At 49.9% G+C, this 26027-nt stretch overlaps 1 protein-coding gene across 10 annotated transcripts in view; it reads right to left on the bottom strand.

The window, feature by feature from the left end:
• Positions 1-60: 60 nt before the first annotated feature.
• Positions 61-26027, bottom strand: part of MCF2L (MCF.2 cell line derived transforming sequence like) — a 200363-nt gene continuing 174396 nt past the window's right edge. For 6 of the 10 annotated variants that reach the window (XM_019644811.1, XM_019644816.1, XM_019644817.1 and 3 more), the window contains 23 exons: positions 23140-23259; positions 22634-22825; positions 21943-22134; positions 21121-21280; positions 20215-20288; positions 19842-19918; positions 18187-18253; positions 17275-17390; positions 15718-15787; positions 14306-14398; positions 14111-14203; positions 13008-13133; positions 11769-11990; positions 11461-11553; positions 10176-10254; positions 9936-10002; positions 8927-9045; positions 8548-8640; positions 7398-7472; positions 4009-4130; positions 2289-2401; positions 2102-2205; positions 61-1967 (listed from right to left, as the gene is read on the bottom strand). In XM_019644811.1, coding sequence (XP_019500356.1) covers positions 1882-1967; positions 2102-2205; positions 2289-2401; positions 4009-4130; positions 7398-7472; positions 8548-8640; positions 8927-9045; positions 9936-10002; positions 10176-10254; positions 11461-11553; positions 11769-11990; positions 13008-13133; positions 14111-14203; positions 14306-14398; positions 15718-15787; positions 17275-17390; positions 18187-18253; positions 19842-19918; positions 20215-20288; positions 21121-21280; positions 21943-22134; positions 22634-22825; positions 23140-23259 — 2553 coding nt within the window. In that variant the 3' untranslated portion in view covers positions 61-1881. The remainder of the gene's footprint in view (positions 1968-2101; positions 2206-2288; positions 2402-4008; positions 4131-7397; positions 7473-8547; positions 8641-8926; positions 9046-9935; positions 10003-10175; positions 10255-11460; positions 11554-11768; positions 11991-13007; positions 13134-14110; positions 14204-14305; positions 14399-15717; positions 15788-17274; positions 17391-18186; positions 18254-19841; positions 19919-20214; positions 20289-21120; positions 21281-21942; positions 22135-22633; positions 22826-23139; positions 23260-26027) is intronic. The other 4 variants (XM_019644818.1, XM_019644820.1, XM_019644813.1 and 1 more) reach the window with 3 other exon arrangements.

Here is a 26027-nt window from a genome sequence, read left to right as displayed (position 1 = left end):
ACGGTGCTGGGAACGTAAGACGTAAGGAATTCTGTGCTTTTACAGATGAGGGCAGATAGCGAGAGTTGCTGACATTTATTCAAACTCCATCCATACAATAAAGAATTCTGATTTTTAAATTTCATTTACATCAGCAGAAAAAAAAAAACAAAAACAGTGACGGAAACATGAGGTTTTAAAGTGCCTTTATGAGGGAGAGATCACAAAAAAAGGTGGGCAATCCCAGGCTGAGATGGCAGGAATGGTGACTGAATAATCAATATATTAATTAAATTACAAGACACGTCATTTTTCAAATAACTTATACACCAGAAGAAGAGCTGCCAAGTCTTGCACATTTTCTGTTTTATTACCACACTCTAGAGAGGTCTGGCTGGTGACCATGGCCTTGCATGTGGTGGTGGGAGAGGAAGCCTGTTGGCCTCGGGATGCAGCAGGGCCTGGGGCTCAGGGAGGGCTGTAAAGTGACACATTTCCAGCAGCATGGAGGCTATAAATAGATCCCTTACATTGGATACATATGTACACACATAGACATATATACATACATATAAAAATATCTGCCCCAACCAGATACAGAAAGGAAGTGTTTCCAAAGAACAGAATTTGTTTCTGAAACACAAAAAAAGGTAAAACAGAAGAATTTTCTTTCCAGTTCTGCTTTGATTTGAATAAAATAAACTCTGCACCTTTAAACTTCTGTATTCAGGGTGATGCTATACAGTACTCGCAGGGTGATTTTACTCTGTAGGCAGGCAGAGGAGGCTGGAAAGGAGGCAGAGGTGCGTTGAGCTCAGGTTTTCACTAAGCTTCATGTGACATCATTGGTTCAGATGATACCCTGCAAAAACTGCATCTTTATTTATTCTTTAAAAACAATTAAAAAAATTCTAATTCAGTGACGCTTGTTAAAAAAATCAATAGTCCCCATTTTTTTTTGTAGAAAAGAAGGTTAATATTTTAAATTATAGTTTAAATCTTCTTTTGAAAATGAACTACACAGGTAAAGGAATTTCCTTGGTTTCTAAGTGCTTTTGTTTGTAGAAATACTGCCTCATTTTATCGAGTGCTGGGTTTTCATTCACCTGTGACCAGGTGGGCTTCGGAGAGTGCCGTCAATTTCCACGAGAGAGTCCCCCAAATCATTCAGCAGTATAATAAACAATGTGCTGTAATGTAAACCCCGGTAACAAAAAAATAGTTTTATATCAAATGCAGTTATCAAATTGTCATTTCATGTAAACACAGTGATTCTTGGTAAAGATCAGAGGCCAAAGTACCACAAAAAATGGCCATGGGATTAATCCCTGCTTTAAAAAAAATTTGTAAAAGACAAAACAGTCCCCCACCCCCCTCTCTCTTCAAGCTGTTGGGTCAGTGAATCGGTCACTTCTTTTGGAAGCAGTCCCACAATATGCATATTCCTGCAGAAAGCACCGGACCAGAAATGTCAGAAACCAAAACAGAACGGCTGGGACCGGCTCCTCCCTGGATGCCTGGCGGAGGCCGGAAGAGACATCCCCACTTCGGAGCCCTTCGGCACAGGTGGTCTATTGGCCTGCCACCCACCCTGTCCATTTCAATTTTCCGAAGAAGCTTGGTGTGTGGTCTTCCCATGGGAACTGGTTTCTGTGCCATGGGAAGGGGTCCTGGTATGGAGGCTGGAGGGAAGAATCTTCCTGAACCTTTCTTCTGAATGCCCCCACATCCTGTACCTTGAGGTTCTGTGGACAGCAGGCAGCTCCTTGTACGGGTCTTGTCAGGGTCCTTCTTTTCCAGGGCTTCTTAGAGCACCGTCCCCTCACCAAACTAGGTAAGCCCAAGCAAAGGAAAACTTAGAGGTTCATAGGCTGGTCTCCTGCACTGGGGGCCCGGCTGGTTCTACCCCTGCAGGTCTGAGAGGGGGGCGCCACAGCTCTCGCTGCAGCTGGAGGAGTTGCTCAGCAGGGCGGACCCTGCGCTGGACTCTGCGGGAAAACCAGGCGAGATCGGCTTGGGCTCCACACTTGCACACTCAAGCCCCTCTTTGTTGTTAAATAGGCTCAAGGCTGTGAAACCCGGTCAGCTCAGGGTACAGCCGGCATGGAGCGGGGTGTCTTACCTGAGCTGCTCAAGCACTGTGCTGAGCTGGACTTGCTGAGGAGTGTGGACAGGCTGCTGGCTGGCACCCAGCCCTCCTTGCTGGAGGTCAGGTTCCTGACATACCTGCAAGGGGTGTGGGCCGGTCAGTGGCTCCAGCCCACATGCCCAGAGTGGCTTGGGCATGTGGGCACCATGGGGCATCTTACCAGAGGCCCTCATCACCCTCCTGGACCACCTCTACCATGTCTCCACTTCTCACGGCAAGCGTGTCGGGGCTTCCCTTCTCATCATCCACCACGATGGTGTATTTCCCCGGAATCTGTGAGGGGAAGGCACAGTGCATCGGATACACAAAGCCCTCTGCTTCTGTCCCTCAGGCACAGAGCACAGGCCACAGCAGCTATCTAGCAACAGGCAAGGTTCTAGAACAGTGGTCTTTGAAGTGTCCAGCAACAAGAGAAGGACAACAAGCACTTTGTCAGGGCCCTGCCATTTGTGGAGCATCTGGCATGACCATCACCTTAAATTGGGAAGGTCTAGTTGTAAGAAGATGCTAGGTCTCATATTGTGACCATTCTAAAAAATCTACTCAACCTAGTACCCTCAGCTTGTTCCTGGTTGTCTGGCCTTGTTCTGCAGCCCTCTCTGCTCCTGCCACACTGAGCTCATGCTGGTTTCAGACACTTCAAACATAGCCCTTGGCCACAGGATCTTTGAACCTGCTGTTCCTGCTTCCTGGAATACTCTTTCCTCCTTGGCCTCCTGTCTGAAATGGCGGCCATCCTTGCCTAACATGCTATACATTTTACTATTTTATTATTATTGCTTTGCCTCCCTATAGAAGAGATTCTTGTCTATTTTGTGCCCTGCTTTGTCTTCAGTGCCTAGAACAGTGCCTCACACAGTAGATGCTCAACACATATTTGTGGACGATGCTCTGTCATGGAAGGTGAATACTGGGAAGAGGAAGCTATTCTGACAGGGCGTCGGGGCAGCTCAAGCCTCACCTGGCAGTAAGACAACACGTGACAACATGCGGCTAAACTGCAGGATGGGACTACAGGGCTACAGAGTTTGGAAGCTGGGAGATAGAGGGTGAGAGTCCTTTATCCTCATTTGAGCCACTGTGCCCTCTCAGGATGACCTGCACTAGCCCCTAACTGGCCCTAAGCAGCCAAGATCATATGCTCCTGCTACACTGAGCACAGAATCCAAACCCCCATCAGGGCCTGCCTGCATCCTGTGCTGCTCTCCTCTGCCCACCAGCCTCAGTTTCCCTCTGCTGAGATCTCCCAACACCCAGGCTCATCTGTGCCCCTGTGTCCCCACGTCTGGTTTTTCTGACCCTCAGGCCTCCTTGAAAAGAGCTGCCCTGACCACACTGAGACTCTCCCTCTGTTTCACCAATTCATCTGTGTCTGCCCCTCCAGACTCTGGGATGTTTCGTTTGCTGCAATAACCCTGGTGCTAGAACCTGGGCAGCACTGAGCATGCAGTAAAATCTGCTGGTATAATCCTGACTCTAGTGACTTTATATGTAAATAGCTTCTCCTTGCTGCTTGTTAAAACAACACCTTGTTTAGAATGAAAAACCATACTTAAGACAGTGTTACTCTCTTTAAAAAATGAGATAGAAGTTTATACATAGCTTTCAGGAAGCATAGGAGAATATTCTATTTATCTGAAGAGCAAATCAGGGTGTGTGGACTTGTTCCCTTTGAAGGACAGCCTCCCTCTGTGTGGTGGTCTGATGATCGTGAACTAACAGAGAGGTGGGGGCACGGAACCACAGGGAGCCCTAGCACCTGAAAGCCTACCTCCCACCAGTGGCCATGGTAGCTGCAGACCACCACACTGGAGCTTCTGGGGCTCCCGTCCTAAGGACCAGCAGTGCAAGGCCCACCACCCAGTGGGAGCCAAGGTTACCAGCTTCCTGAGGCCCACTCCGCCTTCTTCCTCCGCGTCCGAGGAATTAATCGGCTCCTCGGCACTTGACCAGCCGTCGTTGTCCTCAGGGGTCTCCAAGGGGTGAGATGTTTTGCTCCAACCTGAGAGGGGAATAGGCTCCAGTGAGGACCGCCCTGCATAACAAGCCTGTCCGAAGGTGGTCTACAGAAGTCCCAGGAACCCATGCAACGTGCTGCCTACGTGGAGCCTGCCCCCTTCCCAGGAGGAGCTCATAGGCTTTGCAGGACACACTGCCAACTTCTGAAATGCCTGCCATGTTTGCTTCAACTGTGCAAACAGTCCAGGGAGACGGGATCAGAATACCTGCTTCCATTGCCAGGCCAACCAGGGGAAAGAAACGAGCCCCTGGCCCCTCCCCAGACGGCTGTGCACGTATCCAGCAGACCCTGCTGCTTCCCAGAGGAGGAGGAATACTCTCCCCCAGACCTCCTGACTGCCGGCTCCAGTCCTGGGGGAGCACAAAGACCCTGAGAGACCACTAGCTGGAGACACCACTAGCAACTTACATGTGTTGGAGCAAACATGGAAGGGGAGGGGTTTTCAACGAATGCTTGTGCCATTCACCACACATCAAACTGGGCCAGGAGAAGCGCTCCTCACACAAATGGCTAAGGCTTACTAACAGCACCTTGCGCCAGGCACACTCTTAGCCCTTGACGTGTGAGGTAAGGGGGCTGTGATCCTCATGGAACTGGTGCTAATCACACATCTGAACTTCCGAAGGCCATGCAGCAAAGCTGGGATCCCAAGCCAGGCCACTGGGCTGCAGAGCCAGCCTGTGTGAGCTCTAACCATCTCCACTGGCCAGAAAACAAGGGGAAGAAAGCTTTCTTCTGGACTTTACAATATATATAAATATATATTCCTTCCTTAGCATCTCTACTGCCATGTATCCCCTAAGAGTAGCAGCTGTATTTCCCGTTTGGGGGGAGAGTGCAAGAAAGTGATCGGAAGATGGGAGATGGTGAAATCCTGACCTGAGAAAATGCAATAAATGCCAGTAATAAAGCAACAGGCCAAAGCCACACTCCTTTGGTATTTGATCACAGCCATCGTCAGCATTAAATGACATTTCAACAGAAAGCAAGCAGATCCGGGAAATAAGCAAACTGCTTGGGCAGGCTGGGCTTGGTCACATCCAGTTCCAAATTACATTTGGCAGCATGCTTTTCCCTGAGAAAGACAGTGTGCTGGATGTGAAAGAACTACAGCGAGACAAGCGCAAAATGTACACGCCCCTGTATGACGTCGGGACTGCAAAGGGGCAAGTTGTCTAACAGGCCGGTTCCCAAGGCTGAGAATTTTTAAGGTTGGCAATAAATAACTTGTGTTAAAGAGGCATTAGGAAGCCATCTTTGTCATCCTAGAAAAGGGAGCTGGGGCCCGGCACTGAGGTGAGAGGAGGTGTCCTAGGCACCGCCCTGTTCATGTCACTACCAGGCTTGTGTCTGTGCAGGAATTGGGAACTGTGAGTTTCCAGCTGCAAACCACCCAATCTTTCCTGCTTTGGGCATGTTTGGAGTTGTTGTGCAGTGTGGGAAGCTAAGACTAAGCATTGGGCAAGAACATGGTAGTGGTGTGGCGGGGGTCCCAGCGCCAGGTGGACTGGCTACACATGTCCTCCCCCATCCTGCCACCTACGGCAGGGTTTCTGGCAAAAGAGAAGCAGAAGCCTGAGGCCCTTGAGGACAGGAAGATGAAGACTGTTCTATGGGCAGAGAAGGCAGCACTGCCTGGCCAACAGGCCTTGTGTAAACTTTCGCTTGAGAGAGCAGTGTGGCTGTTTGTTACGGGAAACGCAACTCTGCCCTCTGGTGCTTGCGGAGAAAAGGTTTTCTAGGCATGGCAGCATCTAGGCCTGTGGTTGTTTCCTTCTCTGCCGGGGAGCCACTGAGTGAACCCTCTTTAACAGGCACCAGTAGCATCCCCACCTTAAAACACTGTGGCAAGAGAATTAGCGGAACACACTGAGACCCAACTGTGCCTGAGGCCCCGAGTGTGGAACTAGAAAATGAAAGGGTTTGGCAGCCTAACAAGCTGCACATCAGAACAGCACCACTCTTGTTCTATGTAGGAGTGAGTGCAGGACATCAGGCCAAGGCGGCCATGAATATGGTCACCCCTATTTCCTGTAAACCAGTCCTTGATATTGACACTGAGTAAAACAACAGGCTGATGAAGCTTTCCAGGAAGCAAGCCCTTAAACCTGGGCAGGAGCGCCAGCCAGGGAGGCCTGAGTTCATCGTCACCGGCTGCAGACTGAAGTGATCCATGATGAGGGTGAGAGGACTGGCTGCCGAGCCCCCGGCGCTGGGCTCAGGGCTTCCACACAAATCTACTGCCCTGCAGGGTGGCCTTATCTTCATTTTACAGAGGAGGAGACAAGGTTTGCAGAGGTAATACAACTGGGCTAAAAAGCCATAGAAACAGCATTTGAGCTGCCTTGGGCCATGCTCAAGCCCACATTCATTACTGCCCCATGTCAGCCTTCTACACAAGGGAGAGGCCTCAGGTGGCTCCGGGTCTTCAGTAGAAAGCCTATACCCTTCCCAGGACACTTGTCAATGGGAAATGACTCTTCCCAAGCACCTGGGGGCAATCTGGAGGCCACCCACGTAAGGCTGTGGGAAAGGGCAGGCAAGCCCCTGGGCTCTGAGCTGTCATGACCCAGAGTGGCAAGAGGGATGCAGTCTGGGTCCTCGGGGCGCAGAGCGTTTCAGGCCAGAGTGGGTCATAGGTGACCTCTGGGTGGTCTCTGGCAGTGTGTGTGGGGATGTCGGTTCAACTTACACCTCTCGGGACCTTCACAATTGTTTCCAAAACTCAGGAAGATTCACAAAGTGAAATCCTTTCTGAGACTCTCAGCCTGGGCCAGGGGTGTCTTTGGGTTTCCCTGGCGACAGGGGTGGGGGACTTGACTCTATGCTGCTATAGTTTGTGTTTCCCCAAGAAGCATTGTGACGAACTGGTGAAGTAGAGGATGCCTCACCAGAGGGGACTGTGGAGAAGGATGCCCTGCAGCCTACACAGTGGCTGAATAAGACGGCCCAACCCAGCCTTAACCCAAACGCTGGCCAGGTGTTGGCGGCCTCTAGTGGCCAGTGGATAGCTCTGTAAGTTCTGGGCAGACCTGGTGTGAGGAGTTCAACCACGGGAAGCATGACATCATCACGGTATCTGTGGCCAGAGTATCACGCTTTTGAACAAAACAGTGAATTTGCTTCTGGCTAGGAGAGACCTATTTCATTTTGCTTCTTTGATGACATGTCAGTGGCAAGACAGGCAGCGTCCCTAACCGGATGGGTAAATGGGTGGCAGGCTAAGTCCAGAAGGTCGAACCACTCTACCTCGTAAACCAAAAGGCGTTGGATCGCTCTTTACTTCATGTCGCTTAGCTTTTTTGTCAGGACTGGTAGGAGAAGCTGCAGAAGAAGGAAGAGGCAAAAATATAACAGGAGAGAAAGAGAGAGAGAGTGAGGAGCTGCATGCAGAGCCCCGAGGAGGCCATGAGGAACACTGATTTCATGCTGAGATGCGTCACAAACATTGAATGGCCTAATGTCCACTGATTCAAAAAGTTGCTTCCTGGAAACAAACCTAAGCTGGCTGAAGGATCCCACAGGTTGAAGGGAAAAATGAAAGATGACACCTGTGTGCAGTTTACTCTAGCAATTGGTTATCATCATTTTATGGGGCCACCTGTAGGTACATTTTCTGTGCATAAAAGTATGCAGAGTATGCATACTTTCCATACTTAGCAAAGTGTATAAACCAGAATTTATCCTTTTTTTTTTTAAGTTTGAGGCGAATTTAAAAGTATTTTACAAATTAGAAAAAAAAACAAAAAACCTTCTAATTTTCTGGACCAATGAAAAGAACCCTAGATAACACTGGTTTTTAGCGTCCGGTGGGGAGTCCTGTAACACCCCACCTGGAGCTTCAGGGTGTGCTCCATGAGCTCTCTTGGTGTATTTCTCTCCCATATAGTTCACTGTCAAGGAGCACTCAAAGGTTGTCAAGCTTTTAGAGATCTCCATCCAAGGGGTCCTTGATCTGCCTGCCCTGCGCACTAGCAAGGGCCCCTAGAAGTTTGCTGACACCAGCATGTTAACGCTCTGGCGGAGGAGAGGAACTGCAGCCAGTAAGGTTAATGCCCACAGAGACCTGATGGGAAAAAGCAAGAAAGGGAGGAGTTGGACCAAAAAAGCGAATGACACGTCCAGTTTCTGAGCAATCCTTCATCAGAAAAGCTCACCTCCACCTTTTCAAAGAAAAGTGAACTATGGCCACATGTATGACAGACACACCAGCGTCAGTAAAAAACAGAGTGATTCAGTGGAAAAATGCTTCGGTGAATGGCAGCACTTGGTGAAGAAGCAGGCAGATGCCCTGCCTGGGACCATCCTCACAAATGATCATCAGATGAATGGATGACAGACATGCCACCACAGCGAGGCACATGTCCAGGAAAAACGATTTTAGGCGGGTGCCTTTTACCTTTCTGGCCTTTGAGGTTAGCAAAACCCTGCAGAGTAAAGCGCTTCTTGGAAAGCGCAGAGCTTTCTGAGGTAGAGCTAGTGACTGTGTCATCTACAAAGGAAGAGAGAGGGACAGTGCGGAGGGCGTCCGCAACCTGGGATGGCTCTGGGGAGGGCACACGTCAGGTCACACCGGGGCTCATTGCTGGGGCTGGGTTTGCCGGACGGGGGCACACACTGACCGCGAGGAAGAGGGGCTTCTCTGGGAGGTTCCAGTGCTCTGTGCAGGGCGAGTGGGAACCCCTGAACTCTTTACAAATGCTTCTTTGTGCCGACAGGAGGCTGTGCTTCCCTGGCATGTCCACCTACACCCAGGCTCGGTTGCTGCGGTCACCCACCTTTGCCCTTTTCCGGGGGCTTTGTCAATGATGTTGAGCTCACATATCCTTCCAGGCTGAGAGGGTCAGTTTTTCTTTCTTCCAACTTTTTGATGTTTCTTGTGTTCCCCTTCGACGGACTAATGACATCAGACACATTGAAAAAGAAATAGTACGCTGCCCGGTTAGTTTTTCAGAACTCTCCCTGAGGATCTGAGGCCTCTAGAGGTCTCTGAATTCTGATCCAGTCCTTAAAGCAGCATGTCTTACTGCTGCAGAGTGGCCAAGCACTTCCAGGTTAAGCCAAACGGACTCAAATGAGAACAAAAACCACCTTCCTAGCCACCGAGTAGGAAGTGGCTTTGTTTTGTTTTGTTTGGGGATGGGGGATGAGGGTGGGGGTGGAGGAGGTCTTTCTCTTTTAAAATAATTTTTCTATGGATTATTTATTTAGACCATATTCTGTTCCATGAATGATTAGAAGTGGCTTATATAGGAAGCAGGAAAAATTGAGTAAAAAAAAATATATAAGTGAATGAATAAAATAGCAAAAGAAAACTAAGGGCAGAAAGGGTATGACGAAGCCAATATGAAGGGCAGTGTCTGAGATGCGCCCTCCGTCTGCGGTGCTGTGGCTCTGCGCCCCTACCACCTGACAGTCCCTGTCTGAGGCACTACTGTCACTGAGATGTTGCTGATTATCTGTTGCCTGGAACAGCCCCACATCATGCGCTGATCATCATGGGACATAACCCACAGACGCAAAGTAATGAGAGCATTGTCGGGGACTGGTCTGTGCCTGGGAGTGGGGCCAGAGACACACATCTTTGAGGCTGACCCACTGGGACTGACCCACCAGCCTGTGATTCCAGAGGAGAAGCACTTCAGGGGGCTCTGGGGGAACGCAAAGCAACCCCAGTGACCAGGAGAGTCAGGTGACAGGGGCCACATGAACTCGATGGGACATGCAAATTCCTACTTGTCACTTCCTGATACAGTGGGTGGCATTTCAAGTGCATGTGTCCCTCACCTTGTGTTGGACGATGCTGGCAGAGGCAAGCTCTGGGACTGCTCCAGGGCCCTGTGCTGGCTGGCTTCTGTGAGGAGGAACAAACTGCCCGTGATTAGCTGAAGAACTCGAACCCGACACCTTTACTTCTAAATGTTACGGTATCTCAGAGAGCTACGCATTTTGAGCTTGCTTTGAACATAGGTACAGATGCCCTTGGAGCAAAAGCTAAGAGAAAATAACGGCCACACACTTTCTTACCTCGACATGCCTGCAGCTGGCTCGTCAGCACTTTCCGAATCTCGTTCACCCATGCTGCTTTAATCTCAGGGGTTGGTGCCTATCCCCCAAGAGAAATGCCAGGAGGTAAGGACTCTCATTCCCTAAAGACACACGCTCTGGTATTTTACACACACTTCGGTATTTTACTCTTGAACCTTCCAAGGACACTCTTAGAAATCAATAATGAGAGCACTGCCCACGAGAAAGGAGAAGGGAGGAAACGCTGGCACATCCCCTAGCTTCGGGACTTCCCCCATGAGCAAGGGCATGACCGGACAGGGCCCAGGGCACTGTAACACCAGCCAGTGGACTGACCGCCGGGCCAGTACCTTTGCTCAGCCGGCGATGGCTGACTCAGTGGGTAAGCCCTGTGGCATAAACTGCTCCTGGAGAGCAGGTTTCTCTGTGAAGTGGCCTGGACATCATTTTAGGTGACAAGGATAACAGGATCTGAAATTCTCACAAGTAGACTAAATTTACAGGGTGAGGGAGACTACAAGGAGCATGGCCCACGGCCAGGGCTCCGTCCTGCCTCAATACAGTGTGTGGGGCCTGAGGGGCAGTGTCAGGTGGGCAGCGGAGCTCTGAAGATGCTAGGCCTGCAGAAAGCCAGAGTGCTGGCCCACATCCTTGCCATAGCTTTGTGGGGCTCTGTGGGTCTGGCCGTGCTGGCATGGGTGTTGTGAGTTGTAGACAACTAAGTGTAGTGTGCTACAGGGTTGCCACATAGCAGTGGGCCCAAACCATCAAGTGGGGATTTTGAAGGCAACCAGGAGAGGCGCAACCCCACGCTGGGTGACCCCTTCATAGGGCACCTGGGGTTTTGCACCTGGGGGCTTACGAATGCACTTGCAGCCCCACCCACCTCCTGCCCTCACTGCGATGGGAGGATGGGGGAGGGTTCAGAACACTTTTCACCAGGACAACCCGTCCATGGGTGTAAGCATGGCACAGGCTTGCTCCCCTGCACTGTCCAGGCACACACGAGCAGGGGCTACGGGAGCCTGAGCTTGCTTTTCTGGAAGGACACTTCTATAATAGCATCCCTCACTCGCAGTGCTTCCCTGTACTTCATCCTGGGTTCAGCTCAGGTTAAAAACAGCTCAGGGCAGCGCCCCCAAATGAGCAGTGGTGCTCCTGGATGCCGAGTGATAAAACATCGTGGGAAATTCTAGACACCAGCTCTCACTAGAAGTCTTTCATTGGCAATCCAAGAGACTTCAGGAGTCCCTAATGCCCAGCCAGAGAAAGATCAGGGCCTAACCTGTATGATGTAAACTTCCTCTCTGGCGTTGTACCAGATCTCAAACTTCTTCACATCACCTTTCACGTTCTCCGTTATGCCAACAGCTGTCATCTGAGAGCACAAAATAGGGAGATAGGTGTTAGTTTGGGGGTGGGGGCTAAGGACGCCAGAGATCCCAGACTCTCACAACCAAAGATAAGAGGCACATGCCAGAAGGTGAACGTCGTGACTGAGGCTCAGTTACACCCTGGAACGGGGTCCCTGGTCCTTCTCTTCAGGGCCAGCGCCAGGAAGGTTTGCAGCTGCTGGAAACAGGCCTTACTCACATTTAAGGACTGCTTGTAGCTGTAGGACGGGGCTTTCTCGTACCCTTCCCCATTCTCTTCCCTCTTCTTGCAGAAGAGCACGGCCTTCTCGTGCAGGAACAGGTGTCGCTGCATGGGCTTGAACCTGGCCAGGTCCTTCACCTTCGTGTGGCCCTTCTTGTGGTCCGTCCAGACGCTGAAGGAGCCCTGCATCAGCAGCTTCCCCAAGTCACTCAGGTTTCCCTAAAACGTGTTGCAACATGAGGTGCATTTAAAACCCAGAACGAACAAGGTAGGAGGGTCTTAAATGCACATTGCTGAGTGAAAGCAGCCTGTCTGGGAAGGCTGCACCCCAGGTTCCAACTACGTCACATATGGGAAAAGGCAAAGCTATGGAAATAGTAAACAGGTCAGTGGTTTCCAGGGGCTGGGTGGGAGGGGGGCAGGGAGGGATGAACAGGCAGAGTACAGGGGACTTTTATGGCAGTGACACTACTCTGTAAGCTACCACAGTGGTGGACACATGTCATTACACATTTATGCAAACCCACAGAATGTACAACACCAACAGCAAACCCTGATGTACTCTATGAACTCTGGGTAATAATGACGCGTCAATGTTGTTTCATAGGTTGCAGCAAATGCCCCACTCTGGTGGGGGTGTTGATAATGGGGGAGGTTGCGAGTGTAAGGGCAGGAGGTATGTGGGAAATCTCTGTGCCTGCCTTTCAAGTTGCTGTGAACCTAAAACTGCTCTAAAGATAAAGTCTATTAATTAAAAGAAACTGAGAATGAGTGCTGAATGGACTTATAGAAAGGCACAAAGAATAAGTTGACCTGATATGAGCACACAGAGGAGAAAGCAGAAATCTGACTTTTACGCCCACTTGTTACATATCGTCAGCCTATGAGCAGCATCAGAGAAAACAGATTTACACCCATTCCCCAAGTGATGCTGATCTCGGGCAAAGACCGGGAATGAAGACGTCTTCAGAGATGCACCTCCAAGGGGTGAAAACTTCTTGGTTTTCTCTACCCATTGGTGAGCCCCTGTGCAGGCCTGCCCCAATCCCTTGAGTCAGACTGCGTTTTAATGGGTTCCAGGTGACAGTCACGTGCATCGAAGCCCAAGGGCACAGCTCTGCACTGGCGATGGGCTGGCCCCAGCCCGCTGCCTGTCAGATCCCCCCACCAACCAGGCTCGTTTGCATCACCCGAAGGATGGGGGACAAAAGAGGGAGCACCTTCTGCGGTCCTTACATCATAGCCTGTGATAGCAATGAGGTGCATGGAGTCATTCACGGCCTTGAGGATGCCCAGGATGGAGCTCAGCGCCTCCTGCAGGTCCTCAGCCCCCTCGCAGCTCTTGCTGTATTTCAACATTTCCTGGTGGCCGGGGGAGAACGAGGACATGTTCACACATGCATTTGGACACGGACCCCCATCCTCCCTTTAAAGCTGCTGGAACCCCAGTGCTCTGTCCCCGGGTCCTGGGAGGCCCTGAACACAGACCCTCAGGATACACGCTATAGCTTCCTGCTCAGTGGTCAACAGCAGAGACAAGAACACACACACATGTGAACACACACTCTCCAGGAGTGTGGGGTCTTCCCAGGGGGCACTGGCCTCAGAGTAGCTCAGGAAGCTGCCCTCTCACTTCCCTGAACCCCTCGCACCCCACCTACAACAGCCCAGATGCTGCAAATCAGGGATGTCCCCTGAGCTGGACACTCAGCTGAGCTCAGCAAGTGCAGGCCCTTTGAAGCAACCCCTCCCTTCCCTCAGGGTCAGCGTCCTTGTGCAGCTCTGACCCTGGCAAACTTAGACAGAGTCCCCAGTCTCATGTCGCCCCACATCTAAACTGGTTACTCCTTCCTTTCAAATCTGACATCCTGAACGAAGATCTGACTGTTACAGGCACCCTCTTCGCATCCATTCACTTGCTCAGTCTGGCCTGTGAAAGTGCCTCTGCTGGGCCCACAAAGATAACGGACACGGGAGAGGCCTTGCCAAGAAGACGGTGCAGGAGCACGGCTCAGTGTGGGCGTAGAGACCCTTTGAGTGTGTGCTATGTGGGGTGGGGTTTCCCGTATGTTCACGCACTGTCCCTACCCCTGCCCCTACCCCAACAATGGCCAGTGCATAGTAGGTTCTCCACAAGGGTCTGTGAAGAGCCAGACCCTTGCAGAGATGGTAGGGAGGTGACTCAGAAACCGAGATGTTAAGGGACAGCTGGGACAGCTGAAACTGGGTGGGTGCGTGGCCAGGAAGGAATGGCAACAGGGAGGGTGGCCGCAGGGCGACCAGGTTGGCAGCAGAGCTCCTGGGGATGCGCAGCCAGGCATGGCTGCCTGGTGTCTCACCTTGAGCAGCAGCTGGTACTTGGTGATCCTCTGGACTGGCTTCAGCAGGTAGGAGTCCAAACTCAGCTTGTGATCCAGTTTCTTCTGGCATTCCTAAAACCACCGAAACCTCTGGTTTAGACAGTTTTCATTATTCCTTGTTTGCGAGTCAATTAGTAAAGGAGATAATACTCTAAAGAGGGTTTCAAAACCCACCTGGAAAAATGGACAGTCAGAGCACTGTCTCCACAGGCTCTCGGAGCGGGGCTTGTTTTGGCAGTACTTCTCATAGATCTGGAAGTCCTCCATCTGCACTCAGGACAGAGACCGTGTCACAGCGCGCCTCCAAGGCCACCTCCATTTCAGCACATGGAGGGCTGATCCCACTCCAAGTCACACCCCGTGGGGCAGGCCCTGCTGTGGAAGGACGGTGACATCTGCCCCCTATCCCCTGGTCCCTCTGGGACCAGTCTGACCTCTTCCTGAATTCCTGTTCACCTCCTCTGTCATGCCTCAGGGATGCATTAACCCTGATATCTCTTTTATGCAGATTAACTCAATATAGCTGCTTTTGCCATAGGAATAACAGGCTAAATCAAAACACAGGGCCAACACAGACTTTCTAAAGAAAGAATCTCCAGAATTTGGCTTACACAGTGGTGCTCAAACTTGCATGTGCATGAGAACAAGCAGGCTTGTTAAAACACACTGCCGCCCTCACAGAGGTTCTGATTCGGCAGGTCAGGGGTGGGACCTGAGAACTTGCATTATAACAAGTTCCCAGGAGATATTGATGCTGAGGGCCAGGGGACCCACTTTGAGAACCAGTGACTTGCAGTATGATTGCTGCACTCCGATTCTCAAATAGCACCGGGGAGCATTACCGATGGCCAGGCTGAGTCAAAACATCAATATTGTTCCTCCTTTTCCTCCCTTCTGCCTCTTCATACCAATTCATTACACCAGTCTCAGCCTCTAGCTTAGTTTGTAAAAATGACTTCGTTTTACTGCTGTTAGTAAGCTGCATTTTCCATATTGTTAAACTAGCAGTTTATGGAGGTCAACATAAGAGGATCACGTGGGACTTTGTGGAGAAGACAGTGGTCCCTTGCATCTGGCAGCCCTTTCCTGCTCCCAAAGTTTCTCCTCACCCCACCCCCCACTGTAGCCGACTATCCAGCCCAGGAAGGAGGCAGACATCTACCGTTTCAAAGGGGAGAAAAATAAGGCTCAGAGAGTGCAGATAACTTGTCCAATGGCAGCTAGTCAGTGAGGGAGTCTTAACCAGGACAAGATTAAACACAAAACAAAATACCAGCATGAGAAAGGTTCAGCTTCATCTAACACTGGTAATTAAAACTTAGATGCTTTATAGTTTTGGCATATCTCAAAGCTTATGTTTCATAGTGTTTCTCTTTTTTTGAACTAGTTACTGGGCTTTAGAAAAAATCATATTCTTTCAGCCCTGCCAAAAGGTGTCATGTGATCTCAGCCAAACTTGGAACATTGGTACTTTTCAGTTGGTTAGATGGGGACTGTAGTAGAATTTAAAGTTATTATTTTAAGTATGTACTAGTTATTTTAGGAAGTAAGGCATGGGAAAGTATATATTTAAAAAAAACACATACCCTTTCTAGAAAACACCTTCCAACCAGCTCTGGGCAGTCTATGTAGTTTTCTAGCTCCCTCAGGAATATTCTAGACAAAGAAAGTTTGCATTAGGTCGTATGATAAACAACCTGAATAGGATGGCATCTGTAACAAATAGCTATTGTTTTCCAAACAACTTTTATTCCTAATTCTGGACAGTTCAGGTGATTTTGTGTGTAAGAATACCTAGTCTGATTTCAGGAGCCTGCAGCCCACGCCTGTGACTCCCAGGGTCCTGACTGCACCAAGCTCTCAAGTTTAGGTAGACGTGGCCCCATGCATCCCCTTATGTTTCTGACGTTGGCATTCACAGCGAAGTTAGGACAGCTCCTTTTTTATCAGCACAGACATGCTACAAAGAGTCCATAGGCAGACAGACAGAAGCATCTCGAGGCTCTGGAATCCTAGTCCCTACAACCCGTGTGCTCTGTTGGTTTTCTGCTCTGTCCCCGGGACCTTCCCCCCACGCAGCACTGTTCCTGAGTCACGTGCTGAATTTTCCTACATTTCTGACTTGCATCCATCCTTGGGGTAAATCCCACTGGGAAGGGAAGCTCCCTGGGGATCAGTTCACTACACTAGTCCTGCAGCCAGGGGCCCAGGGCCCAAAGATGGCCAGGGCCACCAGGATGCTGAGGGATTAGGCCATTCACTCATTTTAATTCACAAGGGAAGGGTTCCTAGGTGGGGTTCAGCTGTAACCTGGTGCCTCCTTTATCAATGGACAGTTGAGAGGTGCTAATGACAGAGGGGCAAAAGCAGGGGGTGAGTCAGAAGCCTCAAGTGCCCTTTGAAGTCCAGAAGAGGGTGGGGCTCGAGTCCCAAGCTGCTGTGCTCCCTGGCCCTGGGCAGCATGAGGAGGCAGTCGGCTCACAGCTGGCCACTTTCCAGGACACACAGGCATTGAAATCCTTTGTCTGTCTCCCTTCACACTTAGGTCTCCCTGCTCACTTTCTTTCCTACAAGCTCCTGCAAATTTCGAGGAGGAGGAGCTGAGGGTAAGCAGCCCCAGAAGGACCAAAGCATGAAAAGGCCACAAGTCTCTCTCCCAGGCAGAGAACAGGCAGGAAAGGAGCTGCTGGGGTTGCCACCCTTTTCAACAACGGGACTGGGAACAAAATCAGCCTTGCTGAGCGGTGTGGCTTTAGGTGCCACCCCAACGTGCCAAATGCACAAACTTGGGCGGTGGGGTAGAGACTGGCTTCTGCTGGTCCTGAAGGACTGGGAGAGGCAGGAGGGGCAGGCTGCTCCTACACAGTCATGCTGTCAAAACACGGAGGCATCTCCCCGCTTCTGGTGGGCGGCCCATGTGTAACCTACCTAACCCCTGTGGAGAGAACTTGTCCCGGGTACATCCCACCAGACTGCTGCTTGGTCTGTGACCCCTCTGCAAGCTTATCCCTCCTTGAGAGAGGGAGAGAGGGATATTCTCCACCAGCAAAGCATGGCTCAGGGGCTGTTTTGGTTTCAGCCCCTTACGGGTGGCTACTTTAGAGGCGAGGCATCACTGAGTGTGATCAGAGGAAGGGTCCCACCTGTTATGAAAGTGGTAAATTTCTTCCATGTTTCCAAATAGAATATCCTTCTTGTTTTGAAGGCCGGTTGAGATGAGATGCGTCATTAAAGGATTATCCATCTCAGCAGCATAGCCCTGGGGAAGAGGAGAGAGGTCGGGAGGGAAATTGTGAACAGCTGCTGACAGACCTTCAGGCCCTTTTAACAGCAGCCTCGGGGCCACGTGGCTGCCCCTCGGTGTGGGTGACGCTGTCTTAGGTTTTAGAAAGCGAATCCATCTTGTACTTAGTCACTGACCATTTCTAAGACGATTGTCTGGACAAGCACCACAAAATATGAATGAATTACAAACAGCACCAGTTTTTTTTTCGGGGGGTGGGGAGAAGGTTCTATGCTTCTCCTTTTTTAGCCTTTTAAAAATTCAGATATAACTTCTATGAAGGGGACAAATCTTATGCGTATATCTTGATGAATTATTTATATATGTACACCCTTGTAACCAACACCCAGATCAAGATGTAGAATATTCTAGCACCCAGAAGCCCCTCTGCCCTTGCCAGGCAACAACCCACCACCCAGGCAGCCTGCACTTGACCTCTCCACCCCAGACTGGCTCTGTTTGCCTTGGGCGTCCTGTCCAGGAATTGCACGCACTCTTGTCTGATTTCTCCTCCTCTTCATTATGCTCCTGAGGGTCATGCATGGTTCAGTACAGGAGCAGCTCTTTTTCTTGCTGTAAATATTGTCCCTGTGCAAATCCACCTAAATCTACATGTTCCTGGTCCTGCTGATAGATATTTGAGTTGTTTTGTTATGAGTAAAGCTGCCATGAACCTTCATTCACATACTTTTTGTTGGACACAAGACGATAGAGGGCGGGGAAAGCCCAATGCGCGGCCCACTCCCAGCTCTCCCCCCAAGTGCAGGCTCACCTCCAGGACACAGAGCAGCTCCTCTACGTAGACCCGTTCCGTGTCAAGGAGCTCATTCATCACGTGCCTGTGAACAGGTTGCATGAACTTGTTATCTAGAAGCAGATTCCCTGACCTGCTTCTGGTTTTGGGGCTACCTGCACGAAATGAGCCCTGATTCCTGAAGCTCGTCTCAAGGCTTCCTCTCTTCCAGGTATTGGCTCCGAGTCTCCCAACCCCTACAGGCTGAGCCTTGCTTGTTTCACCAGCTGCCCCTATCTCTCTCCCAGAAGAGCCCCTCCCATTTGAGCACTGGGCCTCCTGGCCTGGGGGCAGCCTGCATCCCTCACTGAGGCATCATTTTAACTGCTCTTGTGCCCCTCACCACCCATTTGCACACAGTGTGGTGCAGTGATGCTGGGTGGAACTAAGTGCCTGTCATGTTGTGGAGTCCCAGAAAGAGTGTGGGCTTGCAAACCAGCTGTTCAGATTCCCTTTAACAAATGAAGACCACCTTTTAACTGCCTACAACCAAGCATTTCATTTTAATACACAAGAACTGGAGCCCAGGGGGTTGTTCCTGGGTGGAGACCACTGTGCATGCTTAGTTCTAAAACAATTGTCAGCCCTTGACAAGGCCTTAGGCTGTGTTCAAAGAGTTCCTGCTCCTAAATGGGGTGGTGGGAGGACACAGCCCACACACCACAAGCTAGAGGTGAGCGCTGTTGTCTGGGAGCAGAGAGCACAGTGTGAGCACAGAGGGGAGGACAACCTGGGTAGAGGACTGAGCTGGGCGCCAAGGGCCAGGCAGTGTGTGTGTGTGTGGGGCTCCTGAGTACTGATCTCAGAGTGTGTAGACACAGGAAGGTGACAGGGTGCAGGCTACCTTTGTAGAAAGGTGAATGGTCCAGCTTGGATGGAATGTAGGGTTCGATGGGGAAAGTGACCGCCAACCCTGGGAAGGATGTTGGAAGTGCCTTCCCTGTCAAGTCCAGAGTTCAGACCTCATCAAATGTTTGTGTTTGGGGACAGACTCAATCCCAGGATGGACTGTGCAGAACATCTGCTATGAAACAGTCTAGGTATACGGTAAGAAGAGCCCCAGCTGGGGTGGGGGTTCCAGAGAAGAGCAGGAGGGGAGAGATGAAGAGAGAAGGGATGCCCAGCAGGGAACCAGGAAGGGCTGCACAGGCTTCTAAGCAGTGGGAGGGACCAAGCCCACTGAAGAGACAGGAAGCTGGGTCAGGGGGTGGTTGGTTATGTGGCTGATCGTGCATGTGTGACCTGAGGGCCTGGGTGGGCTGAATCACACTTGTCTTCTCACCTGGGCTAGGAAAAAGGAGAATACAAGCCATTGCAAATCGCAGAAGTCCTGCCTGAGGACCCTGGGTCAAATGTGACTTTCCTAAGGAAAACCTAAATTTCTCTTGGTTTCAGGTGTAGACATGCCAAACGGACACGTGAACTCCAAGTTGCATGATGCATGCACGCGTGTGGACCTCACGATGCCAGCTTTGCTCTCACTTTGTGGCTTTGGGGTGGAGGCTGGCATTTTCCACCCACTTTGGCTCATTTATATTCAGAGTGTCCTGGCCAAAGGCTGAGATCTGAATGGGTCGTGCTAGTCGCATCTGGACTGAGCCACTCCGTGGTGTCTGGAAAGACAGCCCACCCACCTCCGCAGGATGGCCAGGCTCTCCTCCTCATCCCCTGTGGAGCTGTTCCTGCCCTGTCGGCTCTCGCTCATTTCACTCTGGGGAGAGAGGAGCATGCAGCACAGTGAGATTTCAAAGAAGAGAAGGCATGGCCTAACGTCCCAACTTTAAGGCCCCAGAGTCCAAGTTCATGTCCCAACTGGGAACAGATCTGAAAGCTGAGGTCCTGCAGGAGGAGGAGGAGGAGGGGAGATGGATGCAGCTCGCTGGCCCGCATGTGGGAGAGGGGCCGGGGAGAAGCGGGCTGGGTGCCAGCCAGGGAGGCTGACGTGACCAGGAGGCAGTGGGGCTCGGGGGCGGTGCAGGGTTCGTGCTGGGAGCAGCAGGGCCTCACCTTGGCCCTCCTGTAGGGCCCTCTACGGAGTGCATTGCCCTCAGAACTGTTGTTCTCAGAACCTCTCCGGATGCCTGGTTTGAAAAAAAAAGGAGAAAGCTGGGTGTAACTTTGCATTTTACTGCACAGGTAGGGAAAAAGAGTGTGTCCAGAGTATAAATGAAGAGAAAGGAAGATGGGTCAGGAGACGAGGTAGCGGGGTACAAGCTGGAGTTAGTTCACATCCATAGAGGGGCTCCCAGCTCCCAACCCACAGGTGGGGGATGGTGGAGGGAAGGGGGTATTGGGGGTTAGGAGAAGGCGTCTGGCAACTGAGGGAAGAACTTTGTGACCAGGATGTCTCTGGTCCAGGAGGCCTCCAAATAAGCCAGAGAATGATGTCTTCTCAGACCCTGCATTCTGGGTGTGGGAGTGTTTGGGGACAGGGAGGGGACAGGAAGGAGTCACTGGGAAATGGTGTAGTGTCTGGCTCGGCCTTAGAGAATGACTTTGCTGGGGGAGATGTACTGAGGGGCCGTAGCCGACTGACTGTGGTGCCTGGCGCGCAGCTGAAGCATTGGACACACCAGAGAGGCTTTTGGGCTGAAGTTGGAGTCGTGGGTGAGAGAAGCTATTTTTGGCAAGAGCACTGAGGACAAATAGGGGGAGAGAATGGAGTCGGGGTGACAGGACCAGGAAAGTAACCGCGACAGTTTTTCCAGTTCCGAGGGCCACACACACACTCTTTGCCATAACCAATCAGTCCTGCTGTGCTCAGCACAGAAGCAGCACAGTGGAGAGTAAATAAATCAGCAGGCTGAGTGCTGATAAAACTTTATTTACCAAATTGGTGATGGCCTCGACTCAGGCCCATTGTGGAAAGGAAGGAGGGTGTCCCCTGGAGGAACAAGGTGTGCCTGCACATACCTGGGGAGGGGCAGGGGGACTTTGTGAGCGCCTCTGGCCGGGGGGCCACTGGCTGCACAGGCCTCGTCTGCTTGGCTGCCAGCTTCTTCAGGCTTGCCTGTCTCCGGTGAAACATCTCTTCCATGCTCTCCTGCTTCTGGAAGACCTTCTGCACGTGTTTCTGAAGTGAAAGGGTGTGACGAACTAGTTAGCAAGATGCCTTATAATTGTCGGCATCCCCAATTTAAAAATAGAAAGAGCATGAGTAGACTCAGACTCCGTTTTAAGTGCTAGTGATGCAGTACCCATCAGCAGTGCAGCAATCGTGCACCGGCTCCGCTCGCTATGGAGAGGGAGGGGTGAGTCCCACTATGGAATGAAGGACACTAAGCCGAGAGGAAAGTCAGCTGGGAGGAGGGACAGGCAGCCCTCTCCATGCACCTAAAGGTCGCCTATGGAAGGGGCTGTAAGTACACTGGTGGGTTGCCCTCGGGGGTGGGCTGAGGACAGCTGGCCGAAAGTAAGGGGGAGTTCTATTTCAGCATAATATTGAGAGAAGCATGCAGGAAGCAGGGCCCGTGGAAATGGCTACTTCATCAAGAACAAACCCCTCACAGGGAGTGATCCCGCAGGAGGTAGGAGCACAACCTTTTGAGGGAGGCATGAAAATAATTTCCATATTGAAAGGAAACTTGAGCCAGATGAGCCCCCAACTTGACATCTCTCCCAAATGCCTAGTATATCCTCTGAGAATTTATTGAATGATTTTTTCAAACATCATCAGGGTAACTCCCCACCATTCAGTACAGGTGAGCTACAGGTGAAAAGCCCGAGTTGGCATACCATTAGGTCTTGGGTGAGGATGGGTTCGTAGTCCTGGTAAATTTTATTGAGCTCCTGGATCTTATTTTCTGCACCGGTCTCCAAAAACTTCTCAATTTCTTGGAGGGCCGCCTCAGCACCGTCCTGGGACTGGCACTTGTCCACAGGCTGCGAGGCCAGCAGGTAAATCCCCTCATCGCACCATTTCATGGACTGGACACGTGAAGCATGGCAGAGGGAGAGAATGGCACTGTTAGAGCTGTGTCTTGGCTCTGTCTGCTGGGGCCTGTCAGCTGTCTCACATACGGTCTGCTGACCGGTACCCTTCTGGGAGTATCTGCAGCACTGCATCATCCTACTTCTGTTAAAACCAAAGGAGTTCTTTGGAGGGAACGCAGTGCTATAAAAAAGCCAAGCAAATTGCCCAGGACTGGACTCATTCACACACACAGAGAGAAGCAAAGTGCAGTGAGTTAGCTACAGGGTAAGTTTCTGGGCCTTTTAAAGAAATTGTTAGTTGTTGCAGGTGAATTCTAGAACACAGACAACTGTGTCAGGACATGACCTTCTGGTCCATAAGAAAGGCGTCCTCGCAGGAGGGTGTGGGCCAGTTTCTAAGCAATGACTGAGGTACATCCCACGTGGAGGGAGCTGGCCACGTGGGACCAAGAATCAGGTTGCCCATCAGGGGCGTGGGGGTCGGGGGTCCTACCGCCTCCAGGAGGCCATGCAGCTCCAGTGACTTGTTGAGTAGCCCCCTCCTCTGCCCGACCTCCGCCACAAACTGATCACAGAGGTGCTGGAGCTCATGGCACTTGGGGCGGATGGAGTCCACGGCGTAGTGCTTGTTGTCGATGAGCTGCTCGCCCTCCAGCGACAGGGCGCGGGCCCGTTCCACGGCCACCTGAAGAGAGAGCAGCCCCAGAAATGCAGATCAGCTTATGTTCATTACAAGCAAGCAGGGCATTATTGCTTTTGAGAGATCTGTGGGGTGTAGGGGTGAGGGTGGGTGTGAGGGTAGGCTATGGGAATGGGCACCAGTGGGGGTGGGCCAGGCGGCCATCCCTCCACCTGCCAACATCATTTGGGGCTGGGGGCTTCTGCTTGGATGTCAGGAAAGCCCAATTCCTGTGCTTTCCTAAGCAACTTTGGTGACACCGTGAGTACCGCTTCACCAGGCTGTCTCCCGCCCACATCAGTCCATGTGCCAGTCCTTACACTGGACTTCTCCTCAAAGCTGGTAAGGTCCTTCAGGAGGTGCTCCACATGTGCCAGGCTGTTGCCCACATCTGTGAAGGTTGCTATCTTCTGGGCCAACACGTCTAAGGCAGCTTTGACCTGAAACAGAGGAGTGAGGGGTGAGAGAGCTGGGCCCATGTCAGAACAGCCACAGCTGGAGGGTAAGGACATGGAGACATGATCAAAACCGAGGCTGAAGGGAGGAGAGGGAAAAGCCAGACCTACCTCCAGAAAAACAGGACTAGAGAGAAACTTCCTCAGTTTGATAAAGAGCACCTATAAAAATCCTATAGGCAACATGATACACATAATGTTGGAAAAAACAATGCTTTCCCCCTAAGAATGGGAACAAGGCAAAGACGTCCACCCTCACAGTTGTTATTCAAGTGGTGGAAGTTCTAACCAGGGCAATAAGGCAATAAATAAATAAATAAATAAATAAATAATATAAACAAACAAAAGGCATACAGATGGGAAAGGAAGAAATCAAGCTGTCCCTGTCTGTCCATGATCTGATCATCGGTGTAGAAATCCCAAAGACTATAAACAGCTCCTAGAGTAAATATGATCAGCAAGGCTTCAGGAGTCAAGATAAATATACAAAAATTAATTGATTTCTCTATATAGTAATGAATACACGGGCACCAAAACTAAAAATACAATACCATTTCTAGTTGCTTAAAAATGAAATATATACATGTAAATCAAACAAAACATGTACTGAATGAGTATGCTGAAAGCCTGATAGAAGAAAATCTAAATAAATGTTGAGACATATTGTGTTCATTGATTGAAAGATTCAACATAGTAAAGATGCTGATTCTCTTCCAAATAGAGGTCTAACATAATTCCTATCAAAACCCCAGCAATTTTTTTTGTAGATATAGACAAGATTATTTTAAATTTACATGAAAGGCTAAGGAAATAGAATAGCTGAGACAATTTTGAAAAAGAAAAATAAAGTGGGAGGAATTAACCCACCTTATTTCTAGACTTATTATATAGCTATAGTAATTAAGACTATGATATTGACGGAGGAACAGAATACAGACCCAGAAATAGACTCCCAAAAATATGCCCAATTGATTTTTGACAAAAGTGGAAAAGCAATCCAATGGAGGAAAGATGGCCTTTTCAACAAATGCTGTGGAAGCAACTGGAAATGCAGAGACTTCAAAAATGAAACTTGACATAATTTTTACATTATACAAAAAGTAACTTGAGATGGACTGATGGCCTTAAATGTAAAACTAGAATCTTTTGGAAAGAAAGCTTAGCAGAATACATTTGGGATCTAGGATTTAGATCAATCTTTCAAAAATACAACCCTTCAAAGGAAAAACTGATAAACTGGACTTCATCAAAATTAAAAAACTTTCCTTCAAAGGAAAGTACAACCCTTCAAAGGAAAAATTGATAAGATGGACTTCATCAAAATTAAAAGGCTTTGCTCTGTGAAAAATCTTGTTAAGAGGCTACAAAGACAAGTGACAGACTAGAAGAAACTATTTCCAAATCACAAATCCCACAAAGGACTAGTATCTAAAGTATCTAAAGAACTCTTAAAACGTAGCAGTCAAAAATCAAAACCAAAACAATCCAGCTAAATAATGGAAAGTAGAAATAGAGACATTGCACTGAAGAGGATATACTAATGACGAATTAGAAAGGCCATTACCATTAGAAAATGCAAAATAGAACCATAATGAGACATCACTGAACACCTGTCAGAATATGTGTATAAAATAAAAAATACCACACCAAATGCTGGTAGGGATGTAAGGAAGCTGGATCAGTGATATGTTGCTGGTGGGAATATAAAATGGTACAGCCATCTGGAAACAGTTTGGCATTTTCTTAAAAAGCTAAACATGCAACTACCATATGACCCAGCAATCGCACTCTTGAACATTTATCTCAGAGACATGACAACTTATGTTCACACAAAAATCTGTACACAAATGTTTTTAACAGCTTTATTTGTAATAGCAAAAACCTGGAAACAGCCCAGATGTCCTTCAGTGAGTGAACGGTTGAACTGGGACATGTCCGTACTACGGAATACTAACTCTTTAGGGATGAAAAGGAACAAACTGTTGGTACACGCAAAAACCTGGATCAATCTCCAGAGAATTGTGCTGCGTGTAACGTGCCAATCCCAAAAGGTTATGTACTATATGATTCCAATTATAGAACATTCTTGAAATGACAACATTATGGAAATGGAGAACAGATCAGTGGTTGCTAGGGTTCAGGGGTGGGGGTGGGAGTGTCTATAAAAGGGAGACACAGGAGATCCTTGTGGCACAGGAATGTTCTGTGCGTTGACTGTGTCAGGGCCACTATCCTAGTGGGATGCTATGCTTTAGTTTGGGAAGACTTCACCATTGGGGGAAACCAGGTGAAGGGTACATGGGATCTCTCTAAATTATTCCTTACAACTGCACTCGAACCTACAATTATCCCCAAATAAAAAGTTTGATTGCTTGAAGAGCCTTCCTCAGTCCCCACAGCAAGGAATGACCACCTTCTCCAGGTGCTGCCATGATGTGTTGCTCACACTGGCCGGGTGGTGTTACTTCTTGGGTCTGAGTCGGGGAGACTGCTTCACCTTGCTCTCCCGAGGGGGAGCACATGCCCCACCTTCACAGTGCTCCATGAAGACTGCTGAACTAGATCCCACCTTTTCCAAAAGTGACATTCATGATTGTTCGAGGAGGACTGGAACTGGAGGGTGGTCCCCACAGAGCTGTTCACTGGTCCTTCTCACCTGGCACTTAGACGCTGCCTCACAACGGCTTTATCACTGAACTCAGTGTGTTCACTTATTTCCTGTGTATTTATGATTCCTCCTTCTTGACCAGAAA

This window comes from Hipposideros armiger, unplaced genomic scaffold, assembly GCF_001890085.2.
Source record: "Hipposideros armiger isolate ML-2016 unplaced genomic scaffold, ASM189008v1 scaffold_91, whole genome shotgun sequence".
Lineage (NCBI taxonomy): Eukaryota > Metazoa > Chordata > Mammalia > Chiroptera > Hipposideridae > Hipposideros > Hipposideros armiger.
The sequence above is the reverse complement of the archived record's forward strand: the minus strand, read 5'-3'. Positions and strand labels throughout refer to the sequence as shown.